General features: G+C 40.2%; 2 protein-coding genes across 6 annotated transcripts; one reads left to right on the top strand and one right to left on the bottom strand.

The window, feature by feature from the left end:
- Positions 1-5212: 5212 nt before the first annotated feature.
- Positions 5213-6192, top strand: LOC133718338 (agamous-like MADS-box protein AGL19). The gene has a single exon (XM_062145166.1). The coding sequence runs from the start codon at positions 5424-5426 to the stop codon at positions 6153-6155; it is 732 nt and encodes a 243-aa protein (XP_062001150.1). The 5' UTR covers positions 5213-5423; the 3' UTR covers positions 6156-6192.
- Positions 6193-6276: 84 nt separating this feature from the next.
- Positions 6277-9667, bottom strand: LOC133718337 (pentatricopeptide repeat-containing protein At1g59720, chloroplastic/mitochondrial-like). Of its 5 annotated transcripts, none has more exons than XM_062145161.1 (5): positions 8098-9666; positions 7729-7993; positions 7107-7303; positions 6636-7006; positions 6277-6543 (listed from the first exon to the last, which is right to left on the bottom strand). In XM_062145161.1, the coding sequence occupies exons 1-2, from the start codon at positions 9530-9532 to the stop codon at positions 7842-7844; spliced, it is 1587 nt and encodes a 528-aa protein (XP_062001145.1). In that variant the 5' UTR covers positions 9533-9666; the 3' UTR covers positions 6277-6543; positions 6636-7006; positions 7107-7303; positions 7729-7841. The 5 variants fall into 5 exon arrangements, with proteins under 5 accessions (XP_062001145.1, XP_062001146.1, XP_062001147.1 ...); XM_062145162.1 differs by having other exon boundaries at positions 6738-7006; XM_062145163.1 differs by having other exon boundaries at positions 6758-7006.
- Between the last annotated feature and the right edge of the window lie 4311 nt (positions 9668-13978).

Raw genomic sequence — 13978 nt, 5'->3', positions numbered from 1 at the left:
TCACCCTTAGTTATTTGCAGACTGTGGGTAACTATCTGCAGAGAAAGTTGATAGTTTTTCCCATGTACTTGTTTGTTTCACCATTACATGGCCTCCTCATTGAATACAAGAATAAAGTTAGAAGTCATCTGATTTAAATTTTCCTTACATAAATTGTAACTAAATGAGGTGAGAAACCATATGATTTAGAATTTTGGAATCAATAATGGCATTAAACATTTTGAAAACAAATTGTTTTACTCCTATGTTTTGGTTAATTTTTTTTTAAAAGTTATGATGAGTCAATTTAGCATCTAATATAAAACATCACATATAGAAAACTTTGTAATTGTTAATATTTTTGGCCCTTTCAGTAATTCCGCCACTGTGGAGAATCTACTGATATAAGGTTGAATGCTCAACTCAAAATTTTATACTTGATCAACCCGATGTTTGGTGGATGAGAACTTAAATAATATAAAACATATTTCTAGCCAAGGGAACAATAATAAATTTTTATGGATTTCGCAACAACTAATTCAAGTAACAATAAGATAATTTACAAAACGTGAATATATATATATATATATATATATACACACAGTCCTTCTATGCTAAGAATTGAAGGTCCTTCTTACAGTATGGATTTCTATATTTTGATCACTTTTCGATCACATATTCACATCTTAACCGTTCAGTTTTTAGGTCCTAATGTATAGATCATCTCTGCAAATTTTCAGCCAAATTGATGATCGTTAAGGAATTCAAAACTGCAATTTACACAAATGAACCGAATCTGTCCAACCTGAACCGTTCGTGTAAATTACAGTTTTGGATGCCTTAACGATCATCAATTTGACTGAAAATTTGCAGAAGTGATCTACTCGTATATACCTAAAAAGTAAATGATTAAGATGTGAATATGTGATCAAAAAGTTATCAAAATATGGAAATCTGTACCGTAAGCTAAGTTAAGGATATATATATACATAAACCCTATATATACAGATCCTATCCAGAGCGAGGCCTCGCTTTGAAATTTCAGAGCGAGGTTAGGGTTTAGGATCACTTTTCGGTCGCATATCCACATTTTGACCTTTCAGTTTTTAGGTACTAATGTATATATCACCTCTGCAAAATTTCAGCCAAGTTGATGGTCGTTAAGGCATTGATAACTGCCATAAAGCTAGTACGGTTCAGGTTGGACAGATTCAGTTCGTCCATTGGTTTAAGTGAGTTAGATACCTTAAAGATCATCAATTTGGCTGAAATTTTACAGAGATGATCTATACATTAGTACCTAAAAACTGAATGGTCGAGATATGGATATGCGACCCGAAAAGTGACCCTAAACCCTAACCTCGCTCTGGATAGGATTTTGTATGTATGTATGTATATATACACACACACACACTAATCATATTAAAATAGTAGTCAAATAATAGGATATTTCATGATTTTTGAGATTAAGAATATTTTAGGTATACTTTTGGGTGTGTATTTAGGAAAATATTAGAATGAAAAATTATATGAGAGGTGTAAATAGCATAGGAGGTCATCTGAGCAAATTTGGAGATCCCAATTAAAGAAACTCTTACATAAAACCAATGCAACTAAGGAACATATAGCTCTGAAGGAAAAAAAGAAAAAAAATGCTCTCTCTTTCTCTCTCGAGTGCAACCCTAAGGCCATCAGTAGTGTAACTGGCGGCAGCACTGAAAACTCACTGACTCTCGATAGAGAGGTTTCTCGACTACGTAGTAGTCCTGTTCCTTGAATATGGAAGGATGGCGACACTGCTCTTTCTACTCCCGTCCTTGGTGGCGACGGCGATTGGATTCGACTGTGCTCTTCATGTTTGGATTGGGTTCGTCTCCTTGAGGGATCGAAGGCTCAGGTGATGGCCATCTTGGCTGTGATGACTGGGACGTTGTTGGTTTTCCTCCCTTGTCATTGGTGACAAAGGTTGGGCAACTGGTTTGGTCGAGGCCCGATCCGAAAAGTGACGAGGGGTGTGGTTTTACAGGTTTAGGTTTTTTGTGTTTCCCTGCCGGCAGAGGCGGTGGTAGATCCATGGAGGAGGCTTTCTGTGGTGGTGGCGGAGACTGGCATATCCCGGATTGTTTGGGTAGCTCTTCTGTCTCAGACGGGTGGCCATTTGGCTTCTAACTCGGTTGTTGCTACCGAGGGTGGAGTTGGTGGATCTGGGCTTGACGGCGGTGCGTTCACGCGTTGAAACTCTGTTCCCTCTGGTGGTGAAGGGGTGAATGGCGCTGGCCTGTGCTGGACGTGGTTTTCTGGTTCGACGGTGACCATGGCGGCTACCGGTGGACTTGCTAATGGTGGTGAGGTTGGGTCTCAATATGGGCTCAGTGGAGTTTGGTCCTTGGGGGCTGCTAGGGTTTCCATGTTTAGTTGGGGCCTTTGGGCTCGATCTTGAATGATGGTCTGCATGGGTATCTTATTACGCTGAGTTTGATTGGGGCTTCTCTATTTGGTGGTTCTGATGAATGAAGATGGAGTGGATGGTGACACATCATCCTCTACTCCAAATGATTTTTTATTTTTGATTTTGGTCACAAAGATCAGAAGCTCTGAGAGTCATTTTACTTTACTGCTTCGGAGTTTCTAAGTTTTTGTTGGGAATAATGGGACGTGGACTTTCTAAAAGTAGGTATACTGGGTTCTTGTTCTTATTTAGAATAGGAGTCTTAGAATGCTTTGAGGAACGATTCTTTCTGTCTACCTCATAGGGGTGTTTCGTTTTTGTACTGCTAGCTGAATTTAATGAATGGGCTGACCTCTTTTGATTTCAAAAAAAAAAAGAACAAATTGGCTCTCTATTTTTTTCTGTTACTCTCGCTTGAGAGGCTTGGGTGGAAGGCGGTGGGGGATTTCTCCTCACCTCCAATCAGGACTGCAAAGGCAGCTTGGGTGTGAGATCCTCCCTTTCTTAATCGTGAATGGTGTCAAGGGAGGATCTCACACCCTAGCCGCCTTTGCAGGCCTGATCGGAGGTGAGGAGAAATCCCCCATCGCTACTGACCCAAAGCGAGAGTAAATAAAAAAAAATAGAGAGCCATATGTGTTGCGCAATTTTAATCTCTCGTAGGTAGTGTAGGGTAATGTCTGGATGTGCTACATCAGTAGTTATAAAGGTTAAATTGGTTACGTAGCAACTCTTTCTGACAGCTCTAATGAGCGGGTCGTTATGTGTAATTTTGCTGAACTTCAATTTAGTTGATTATTATTCCTCTATAAAAAATGCAACCAAGGAACATAATGAAAACTTAAAAAAAGAAAAAGAAAAAAGAACATAATTATAAAATGGACTTTGTTGCCAAGAACTCCATTGGCAGAAGAAATGAGGATACATATTACTTGAAGATCGAGGCCAAAACGAAACAATTTATTAAATCGAGAGTCTCCTGCCTAAGATACATTAGCAGAGAAAATTAAAAGGGTATGTAGTGGCCCATTGTACAATTATTTGCCACTCTCATTCAGGACTTGTGTAATACACATTATATGTATTGAATAAACTAGGTAGGCGGCGAGTTCCTTATTTTGTCAGATGGTCGCAGCCTCTTAGTGGTAGAATGAAACTTAGTGTCACCGGATTATATCTCCGGTGGCAACATACTGGGAAAGCTGATAGTATTAGTAACTTATGACTCCGCGTGAGCATTGTCTTTCCAGTTTGTCACCAAAATTGTAAAGCGAATGGAGCCTATAGAGCACTCTTCACTAAATGGTTCATGTTAGAATGCATTTTATTAGGTGAGACACCTAATATTATCTCGGATGCTTCTCTTAATGCCTATTGTAATTTGGGGTTAAGACACTCTATCCCCCCATATAATAGAATATCATTAATGGACAAGACGTAAGGGCAGCCGCACCGGTCTTTTTTAGAAGAGGAAAAAAAAAAATACCCAAGTATACATAGCCGACGATGTACACCTCCCATTTTGAAGTACGTACAAGCCGTTGGCTATGCTAACCAAATCAACCCCTACATCCACATTATCAAAGTCGTGTGCGTTTTCGTGTGCTGTAAAAGGAAACCATGCATTAGATGAAATCATTGATTTAGTAAAAACACTTTGGTTTGAATCATCAATGTGCTGAAAGCATACCCATTTAAGTGGTTGTTGATAGCTGTAAGATCTTTTGAAGGGCTCTGATACGCATGAGTAGTCTCCCCATCACAAGCATATTTCTGTCATTCTCTGTTAATAGACTAGGTTTCATGAAAAACCCTAGAATAAAAATAAAAGTGAAATACAGATTAATAGGGAAAGGGAACTATGAAATAATGAATACTGTTACCATTGTTCAAAACAGTGCATACTTCATAAATATTACAAAGCAGTCATATTACAAAACAAGGAACCCTAAGCAACACGACGTACTGACAACCTCAGAGTAGTACTCGTGTTTTGGTCAGTATTCGTTTTCCTTATTATGTTTACTGTTCTCTTACAGAAACCACGATCATCTTTAGTACTGGTCTTAGCCTGAGGGCAAGCCCTTTTGCAAGTGTTCTTGACATAGGACGCCCTTTGAAATCGCGATGTACTTAACGACTTGTCGTTGGCCTTCTTTTTGGCAGGGTCAGAAAGAAAATCCCATGCCACTTTGACATGGTTGAAAGCGCCTTCGGCAGCAATAGAGCTGTTCTTGTCAGGGTGTACAAAGCGTGCCAACTCTTTGTATTGTTTCTTGATGGTCGCATACTCGGTAACCTCTTGGAAGCCAAGAACATGATACCAATCTTTCTTTTCCGACACGGCTTTATGAATCTGGTAGGCAAGGATGAAATGATCGATACCTCGCAAATCGGGGTCGAATTGTTTGGCTACCATGGCCTGCTTGATCGCCAACTCGTAGTTTTGAAGCTTGAAAAATTCTTCTGCAGTGTCTTTTGCCTTGACGGCAGCCATTATGGTGAGGTTGACGAGGGGATCATGAGGAAAGGAGTACTTGCTGGCCATGATATTATTTTCTTGAAATTTTGAGTTGTGGTCTTGTGGAGGATATGGCAAGGAAAATTAGTAACAGACTAGATAGTAAACAAAATTACAAAAGAATTGGGTCTCCCGAAAAGCAGGAAAGGAAGGAGTAATTCTCTCCAATGAACCAGGTAATCCTCTTGTACCTGAAACTAAAAAGGAGTAATTCCTCCCTTCAAAAAAAAAAGGAGTAATTCCTTTTCCTGCAAGGAATTTAACTCATACCAGATTTGATCTTATCCTTATTTACCGCTGAAGTAATCCATTTCCTAGTTCTTGTCGTACTTGTACTTTATTTCCCTCATTAGGTGCTATGGCCATCTCTATATAATTGAGCAGCATATTTTACGATTCAGTCTTACTAATACACACAAACCCAACCCTAGCTAACCTGTTTGCTAGCTTTTCCCAAAGAACACAGAGACAAGAATGCCAAAGACTGCAAACCCGGGGAGGAGACATGCCACCTTGCTCAAGAAGGCCAATGAGTTATCTATTCTATGTGATGCAGAGGTCGCCGTCATCGCTTTTTCACCTGATGGAGAACTCCATGAATACTCGAGCACAAGCATGGAACACACTCTTGAAAGATACAAGAACAGGACTGGCCTCGTCCTCCCAAGCAGGGTCGAGTCTCCGGCGCCAGAAGAGCACCGCCATGAACCTGCAAAGCAGGAACTGCAGGAAAGACATAAAGCACTACGATTGGAGAAATTGCGGAGAATGGGAAAGGAGTTGGATGGCCTGAGTTCGGAAGCGCTGTCTACGCTTTTGGAACAACAAACTAAAGGGTTATTAGCTGTTCAGAGCAAGAAAGTGGAACTGCTTGAGGAGAAGTTGCAGATATCTAGGTCGAGAGAAGAGCAGGCTATGCATGAGAATGAACTGCTTGAGGAGAAGTTGCTGAGATCTAGATCAAGAGAAGAGCAGACTATGCACGAGAATGAGAGTCTGCGCAGAAGGATCAGGGGGTTCATGATGAGGCAAAACTACAAGCGACACATCCTTCCATGCCATCCAGCCAATTATTTGGATAGAAATTATGGAAATAGGATGGGTTTCTGCACAAGCTCAAGAGCTGCTGTTTCTGTTTCCAACTATCCATCGGAGGGAACCGATGACCATTTAGACATGACCACTTTGCGGTTGTGGCCGTCATAGCAACTAATATGTATCATTGTTATGATGTAGTTTCTGTTACTTCAGTCAGATAAATTATACTATACTGATATCTTTTTTAGTAATGTGAGTAGCTGCATCGTCGTACACATGATCTGGCAAAGACATCCAAATCCACACAACCATATAACCACTAATAAGCTTTTGTTTTGGTGTTTTGCTTTTCCTTTCCAAAAAGTTTACAGCTCAAGGAAAAACCCCATGTTAAGTACAAGATAAAAATTGTGCTGCTTCTACAGTTCTACGCCGCGGTACAACCAATTGAATTTGCTACCCAGTGATGTCAGACCTACGGTATGGATGTATTGTGGTCTTTTGCAGCATTCTTCCTTCGCCTTTGCTCCAAGAGGCTTCAAGCCCTGCCAGATCCCTAATCACATGAAAAGATTGTATTAGTTTCCCAAGCTAAAGTGACCAAGTAGTAGTCCCTAAAAAAAAAATGTTTACTCGTGTTGTTTATACTTTTCAACAAGTTGTTTCTTTCAAGTCTCAGCGGCATCAGTTTTTATTGAATCTACTACTATTTTTTATCCACTGTGCTCACACACTTGGATAGTACTATACCACTAGCACGCTGCCATTACCCAACAACCATCACTTCGCAGTTTGCACTGCCATCAGGTGCAATGCAATCAAAGTCTGACTACTTTCGGAGTAGAATGGTGTTGTTGCAATAGCATTCCTGGGCAATAGGTGATACTGAGTCCAGATTCATCCAAATAGCAATGCTAAAGAACCAGCATTGGGATCCAAATAGTCACAGCTAATAGCTTCCAGTTGTTTTGCAAAGGGTCTACAGTTCCTCATAGATTCATAAACCCAACTCCAAAAAGCTGTTAAAACAAATAGTCAACCCGAAAATGACTTAGCAACATAGATAAATCCTTCTTCAACAGAGTCATGCTATCATGACCACGAACCAAAAGTACTGACCTTAGTTAGCTTTCATTCATCCAACATATCGAAGACATTGAGAAGCAGCTGCTCATACAGCGTAATACTAAAACAATAACCTCTGCCTACATACATTACCAATTAAGTCACCCCAAGCAGGCCTCTCAGTCCACTAAATCTCTCGAAGCGATCTCAAGCATTCTGTTCACTGGAGTTCACAGGTTCAAGGTGGAAGACTGCAATCAAAAGGCCAAATAAAGTGGGTTTATGAAAAACCAAAGTTAATATAGCAAGCAAGCAGAAAGAAACATGCCAAAAAATACAAAAAGAACCATGCTGGAGAGGTGACTAATATTAAGTAGAAGAAAATTGACTGAAATCACCCTTTATCTACCCTCACAACGTGTGAAAAAGAAAACCAACAGAGCATATTGTCTTAAAGTTACGCCCACTTGCCTTGTTTATTCCAGCATTATTGAGTCTCTACTTGCCAATCTATGATATTAGTTGATTGCGAAAATTCTATCACATCCAAGTATAATATATACTTCACATTTTTCTGTGGTTATATTCATTAACAAGTAGAATAGCAGTGGAAAAATGCAAAGTATCCAAAAGTGAGTTCAAATAGGAGAAACATGATACAAGAGTGTAAGATTACCAATAATCCATACAGGAGCAGATGCCATCTTTAAAGTGATGGAATCAAGCATGTTTACCATTGTAAACTCCACAGTAAACATCTTTGAGATCCATTTGGTCAATTTGTGGCGGTCACTGCATTAAGATTCTGGAAAGTACATGTGGAGCACAAAGGCAATGCCTAGTGTCTCGCTGTTTTCCATCACTCTTCTGATCAACCATGGGTGCCTGTGAATACTCAGGTGAGTACCCTATTTGAGTCTTTCCTTCATCGCATCCAAGACCTGATATATTTCTCTACTATGAGGATGAGACGTGTCCCCAGCAAAAAATTCATGCGTAATACCATCTATGTCTATTATACTACAGCCAGGCTCTTTTGCTATACCTTCCTCTGTCATCAATCTCCGAATTGATCCGACGTCGTTCCAGCGGCTAGCTGAAGCATAGACTCTTGACAATAGCACATAAACACCACTAGAAACATCATCTCCTCCAGACTCAAGGATCTGCCTGGCCACTTCTTCACTTAGCTCAATACTGGCATGCTGTTGCCTACTGCAAGCATCAAGAAGACTCCTCCATATTACGGCATCAGGCTTCACGGGCATTGTTGTCACCAAATTCAAAGCTTCGTCAATGAAACCAGCACGTGCAAGAAGATCAACTAGGCACCCATAGTGCTCTAATCGTGGTTCAATCTCGTACTCTTTTACCATCATATCAAAGAACTTACGGCCTTCGCTAACCATGCCTCTGTGATTGCATGCACTCAAAACACCAACGAATGTGATGGAATTCGGCTTACAACTCTCCATATTAACCATACGATCAAACCACTTTAAGGCTGCCTCAGCTTTTCCGTGCATGGCAAATCCCAGAATCATATAATTCCATGTAATCACATCACGTTTCGGCATTCCCTCGAACACTTGGAGAGCCATATCCAAGGACCCACATTTGCAATACATATCAACCAACGAAGAGTTCACCAAAACATTGCTGGCTACAGGATTACCACACTTCCTCAACACATAAGCATGAGCCCACATTCCCAAATCCAAAGCCCCCAAACCAGCACAAGCATTTATAACACTCTGCATTGTATACCCATCAGGCTCAAACAGCCTCTGCATCTGACCAAACACTTTAACCGAACTCTCAAACTCGCCAGCCCCAACCAAAGAATCAATCATAACATTCCACGACACAAGGCTTCTCTCACGCATTTTCTCAAACACCTTCTGTGCGTAATCCAAACACCCACAAGAAGCATACAGATGAATCAGACTATTGCCGATATAAACGTCTGAACCAAACCCAAGCTTGACAACATGAGCATGCGCTTGTTTTCCTTCCGATAGGGCAAACAGGAAAGCACAAGCTCTGAGAACAAAGGGGAAGGTATACTCATCCGGAATAGCAACACCTTGTGATAACATTTGACAGTAGACTAGTATAGCCTGATTTTCGAGCTCGAAGCTTCGAGCGCAACCCCTGATGAGGGTGTTCCACGTGAAAGAGTTGGGATTCTCAATCTGAGTGAAAACCCGAAAGGCGTAGCGGATATCGGTTAAGGATGAGAAGTGGAGGATTCGACTGTGGAGGAAGAGGGTGTGTGGGTTTGTGGTGGATGTGGTGCGGAGGGTGTGAGCGTGTATTTGTTTCAGCTGAGACATGGACGTACATTCATTCAACAAGTGGAGAAGACGGCTGTGGTGGCGGGGGGACAGAGAGTCTCCATTACTGGTGTTGAATGTAACAGGGAGATGACGATGACGATGAGGAGGAGGACGATGATTTGGTGGGATTGCCAGTACCATTTTTTCAGGCTGCCAAGTTCAACGTGAAATCGCATTCACAGGCATTGGATAAAGCCATAAAGGACTAATTTACAGTGAAGAAAGATACCGAGTTACTCGCTCTAGTTATTTGAAAATAATCGACACCGTAGGGTTTTAAAATTCTCTTCATTATATAAATTGTGCATGGGGGATAAAAATAAACGAAAAAGACACCCTAAAGAGTCATTGTTCACAGATATATCTAGGGAATCATTTGGATATGAGTTTCATTACTGGGTGTCAACACACCTTGTTGAGGCCCCAAAAATGGGTTAAAGAAACAAAACTAGCATCATAAGATAGAAATAAACTCACAAAACAAATAAAATTGCATTAGAAACTTTACCAATAAGGACCTTTAGCAAAGGTTTTCCTCATTGTATTTTCTCATATCCCACTACTGAATCCCCATCCTTCAACAACGCGGCTTCTCTCTAGCCGCCGCTCTCTTCTCGTGAAACCCTAGCCGGCTTTTGATTTTTCAATCGCTACTCGGCCGACATCAATACTGATCTTCGTCGCGTTGTTGCTGAGTTTGCTACTGCCGACGGGAGGTTTCCTATTGACTAGTGATAGACTCATAATTTTATACATTTTTATACCCTTAAATGTAGAATTCTAGGCTTAGTTCTTGTCATTTTTGAGTCATTTACTTTGTATTTGTGCTTTGTAGGTTAAATTGGAGAAAAGAAAGATTTGGAGCTTAAAGTCAAACGCAGGATTGAAAGGGTGCTTGCTATCCTGAGCGTCCAGAATTATCTCTAATATGTGTCAACTTTGAGGATTAAACTATACCTTCTTAGAAGGAATTAGCAGGCGAGCCTTACACCATTGGAAAGATACAGATGTTAGCTTTTTGAGGAATTTTACGGAAGTGGATTCACATTCTTCTGGAGAAAGTTATGATGATTTAAGTGAACTAAGTTCGAGAAGGCTGATTCTGACGAGCTTTGCATATCTTTCCGGAATCAAACTTGTGAGGCCCATGTCCGTTGATCTTAGCACTCAAATGGAACAAGACTGAACATGTCTGACACATTTGGAGTAATTTCTTGCATTGACTATAATAACCTTGCGTTTCTTTGGGGAGAAGAAATCTATTCCAAGTTGGACTAGAAGACCTAAGAAGCCCGAGTCAAGTAGAAATTAAAAAAAAGACATACAAGGCAGAAACCTAGGACGTCAAGAGACACAAGAGGCAGCAGATTTCGGAGAGAACAAGGAGAAGAGAAGCTCTCACCATCGTTGGACCCGAGTTCCTCAATTCTTCCATTGTTTGTTTCATGTTTTCTTTGATATATTCTAGTCATGCTTTTCATAGTTATGGATTGCTAAACTTCTAGCTAGAGCTGAGATTGAGCCCCTAGTATGACTATTCTATTTGTTTAGTTGGTTTGCTATTGAATTTCTGGATTTCTATGTTAAACTCTTAATCACCGTTTCAATATAACTTTTATTCAAAATATTTGCTCGGGATCAATAAGACTTAGGTTTTGATTATGAGTTATTTGGCTGGAGAACAGGAGGCTTGATCAAAGAGTAGATGTTTTCTAGGGTGCCAAATGATAATTCAATCTTGTGATTAAAGAGTTGTGAATCAAGAATACGAGTGCTTGATCATAGTCGATATTCATGTTTGCGTGATTTCCTAGTTCTTTTGTGCTTAATGAAGTTGAACATGTTTGCTTAAACCTGATCATTAAGTGGAGTAAATTATAGTTTGGCTACTTGAGTTCTATACAGGATCAATAAGTTGGAATTCATAGGTTACACTACAAGAAAATGACTCTTTTACCGCGCACATTTTACGACGTGCATTAATGCGTGCCGTAATAGACACACATTTACGGCGCATTTTCACGCAGGCCATTAATACCCTTTCTGATATGGTCTTTTATGGCATGCATCTAATGCGTGCCGTAGTAGGCACACATTTACGGCGCATTTTCACGCAAGCCGTTAATACCCTTTCTGATATGGTCTTTTACGGAATGCACGCCGTTAATGTCATTTTTCATTTGGTCTTTTATGGCATGCATAGATACTCGCCGTAATAGTATTATTTTTTACAACGTGCAAGAATAAACCACGTGGTGTGGTGTGTTGGTCGAGCTGCCTAGTCTGGAACCCCCAGGTCTAGAGTTCGAATCCCAGCTCCATCCCGTGGCCAGCAGATTTGAGGGACCTGGGTTAGTTAAAACACCCAATGGTTCGTGCGTCTGCGGTGCAGTGATTAGTCTGGCTATGCTGGGATACACTGCATGGGTGTGTGTGTTGGTTCTATTGACATCTTCCACTCAAAAAAAAAAAAAAAAAAAAAACGTGCAAGAATAGTGCGCCGTTAATGTCTTTTTTTAATATGATCTTTTATGGCATGCATTGATATGTGCCGTAAAAGTAAAAGGCGCAAAAAGTTTCACCAAAGTTTTTATTTCCCTCCATCTCTTTTTTTTTTTTTTTTTTTTTTTTTTTAAAACCCCACCCCACTCCCACCCTTGATGGGGCTCGAACTCCTGACCTCTTATTTCCCTCCATCTCTTCCCTCTACACATTTCATTTTTATTTTTTTCATTTCATAACACAAAAACTTTTCTCTCTCCTCGACACAGACCTCAATTTTCGCCATTTCTTCCTTCCACGTCTCTTCCCACCACCAAGTCGCCGTTCATTGGATTTGCTCCACCACCGAGTCGTCGGCCGCGTACCTCCCACCACCACCACGTTCTCTGCTCCTCTCATCGAGATGTCGTGGATCGATTGAGCTACGAATTAAAGAACATTGAAGTGGTTGCCGCTTTCGGAGATTGGGGCCACCGGTTTCAGGGTCTTGAAGTTTCTGAAACCCTTTTGGAGAAAGTTGAGAACTTTGGCCTTGTCTTGCTCATTGGTTTTTTTCTCTGGCCAAATCAAGGTACAATTTTTTTCACTTATTGTTTCAGTTTTCATCTTCTGCTTGATCTATTTAGGGTTTTTCAATTGTGGGAAGGTTTCTTGTCTGCTTGGTTTGCCTAGTTTGTTGGTTTGACTGCTTGTTTGACCGTATGTACCTACATTTGAGGTTTTATTTTGATCAATCTTGATTGTTCTTAGCTTTAGTGGGACTTCAGTTGGAGTGAGTTTCGATTCGGGGAATCAAATCCCATTCTGGGTCTATTGAGTTGTGTTCAAATTTTGAGTTTTCTGCATTTATGATCAAGCCCAGATAGATAGTTTAGAGAAAAAGTTGAAATTTTTTTGTTAAGTTTGAAGTTGAAAAATATGTGCTTGGGTTTGAATTTTGAAAGGTTGTTGTTTTTGTCTATGATGAAAAGAAATGTTTAAGATTAGAGAGTGAAAAGTTTGAAAACACACACACCGCTCTATTCCTCCTGTCCTGCATATCGAAGGAAATCAAATCCAAAGTCTGAGCAAAGTAAATTCGCTCAACACGAATCGGTAATCCTCCTCTCCTTTTCAATTTCAATTTGTAGGTAATGGGTAAACCTATTGAATTTGGCTTTAATTGAATAGGTGGACAAAAAAAGTTGATAAGCCCGTTGTGAAGGTGGCGTTGGCAAGAAACCTATGTTAATTAGGATATATATATGCATGCCTAGGTTAACTAGGGTATATATATATATATATGCTGTTGCCGCCGGTATTAGAAACAGAGAGAGTTAACTAGATTATTGGTGTATTGGGATTTTGGGTAGAGTTTATTCTCAAGCTCAAATTGTATTCTCTCAAATTGATTATAGTGGAATTTCTCGCCGGCTCCGAAAGTGGACGTAGCTCAATCACATTGATTGAGTGAACCACTATAAATTCTTGTGTTTGCTTTCTTTTTCGTTGTTCGGTTGCTCATCTAGTTCCATATCAATATTGTGTTTGTTACGCTTCCGCACAACAAACTGGCATTAGTGCTCTGGTTCTGAATTGGGAATTGATTCATTGATTGGAAACCATGGTTGACGAGAAAAAGAAAGGGACTGAGTCTTCAGGTTCTTCGCGTTGGTCGACTTCCAGGCTAGCAATTGGTAATGCCAAATTTGAAGTTGAAAAGTTTAATGGCACCAACAATTTTGGCATGTGGCAGTGTGAGATGATGGATGTCTTGTGTCAACAAGAATTGGATATAGCTCTGGAAGATAAACCTGTAGATATAGATGATGTGGAGTGGGCGAGAATTAACAAGTGGGCTTGTGGTTCTATCAAAATGTGCCTTGCTAAAGATCAGAAATTCTCTGTCATGAAAGAAACTTCTGCAAAAGAGTTGTGGAAGAAATTAGAAGACCAATATATGATCAAGAGTGCTGAAAATCGGTTTCACTTGAAGAGGCGGCTTTTCCGATTTAATTATCGACAGGGTGTTTCTGTTTCTGAACACATCAGTGATTTCAATAAGATACTTGCAGATTTGGCTAATTTGGATGTGCAAATTAGTGA

The sequence above is a fragment of the Rosa rugosa genome, chromosome 6, assembly GCF_958449725.1.
Source record: "Rosa rugosa chromosome 6, drRosRugo1.1, whole genome shotgun sequence".
NCBI classification, from domain to species: domain Eukaryota; kingdom Viridiplantae; phylum Streptophyta; class Magnoliopsida; order Rosales; family Rosaceae; genus Rosa; species Rosa rugosa.
The sequence above is the reverse complement of the archived record's forward strand: the minus strand, read 5'-3'. Positions and strand labels throughout refer to the sequence as shown.

Coding starts and splice junctions, on each gene's coding strand:
- LOC133718338 (XM_062145166.1), top strand. CDS start 5,424: ATGCCAAAGACTGCAAACCCGGGGAGGAGACATGCCACCTTGCTCAAG.
- LOC133718337 (XM_062145165.1), bottom strand. CDS start 9,532: ATGGTACTGGCAATCCCACCAAATCATCGTCCTCCTCCTCATCGTCAT. Junction 7,994..8,097: donor GAGATTGATGACAGAGGAAG/GTATAGCAAAAG, acceptor GAAATATATCAG/GTCTTGGATGCGATGAAGGA.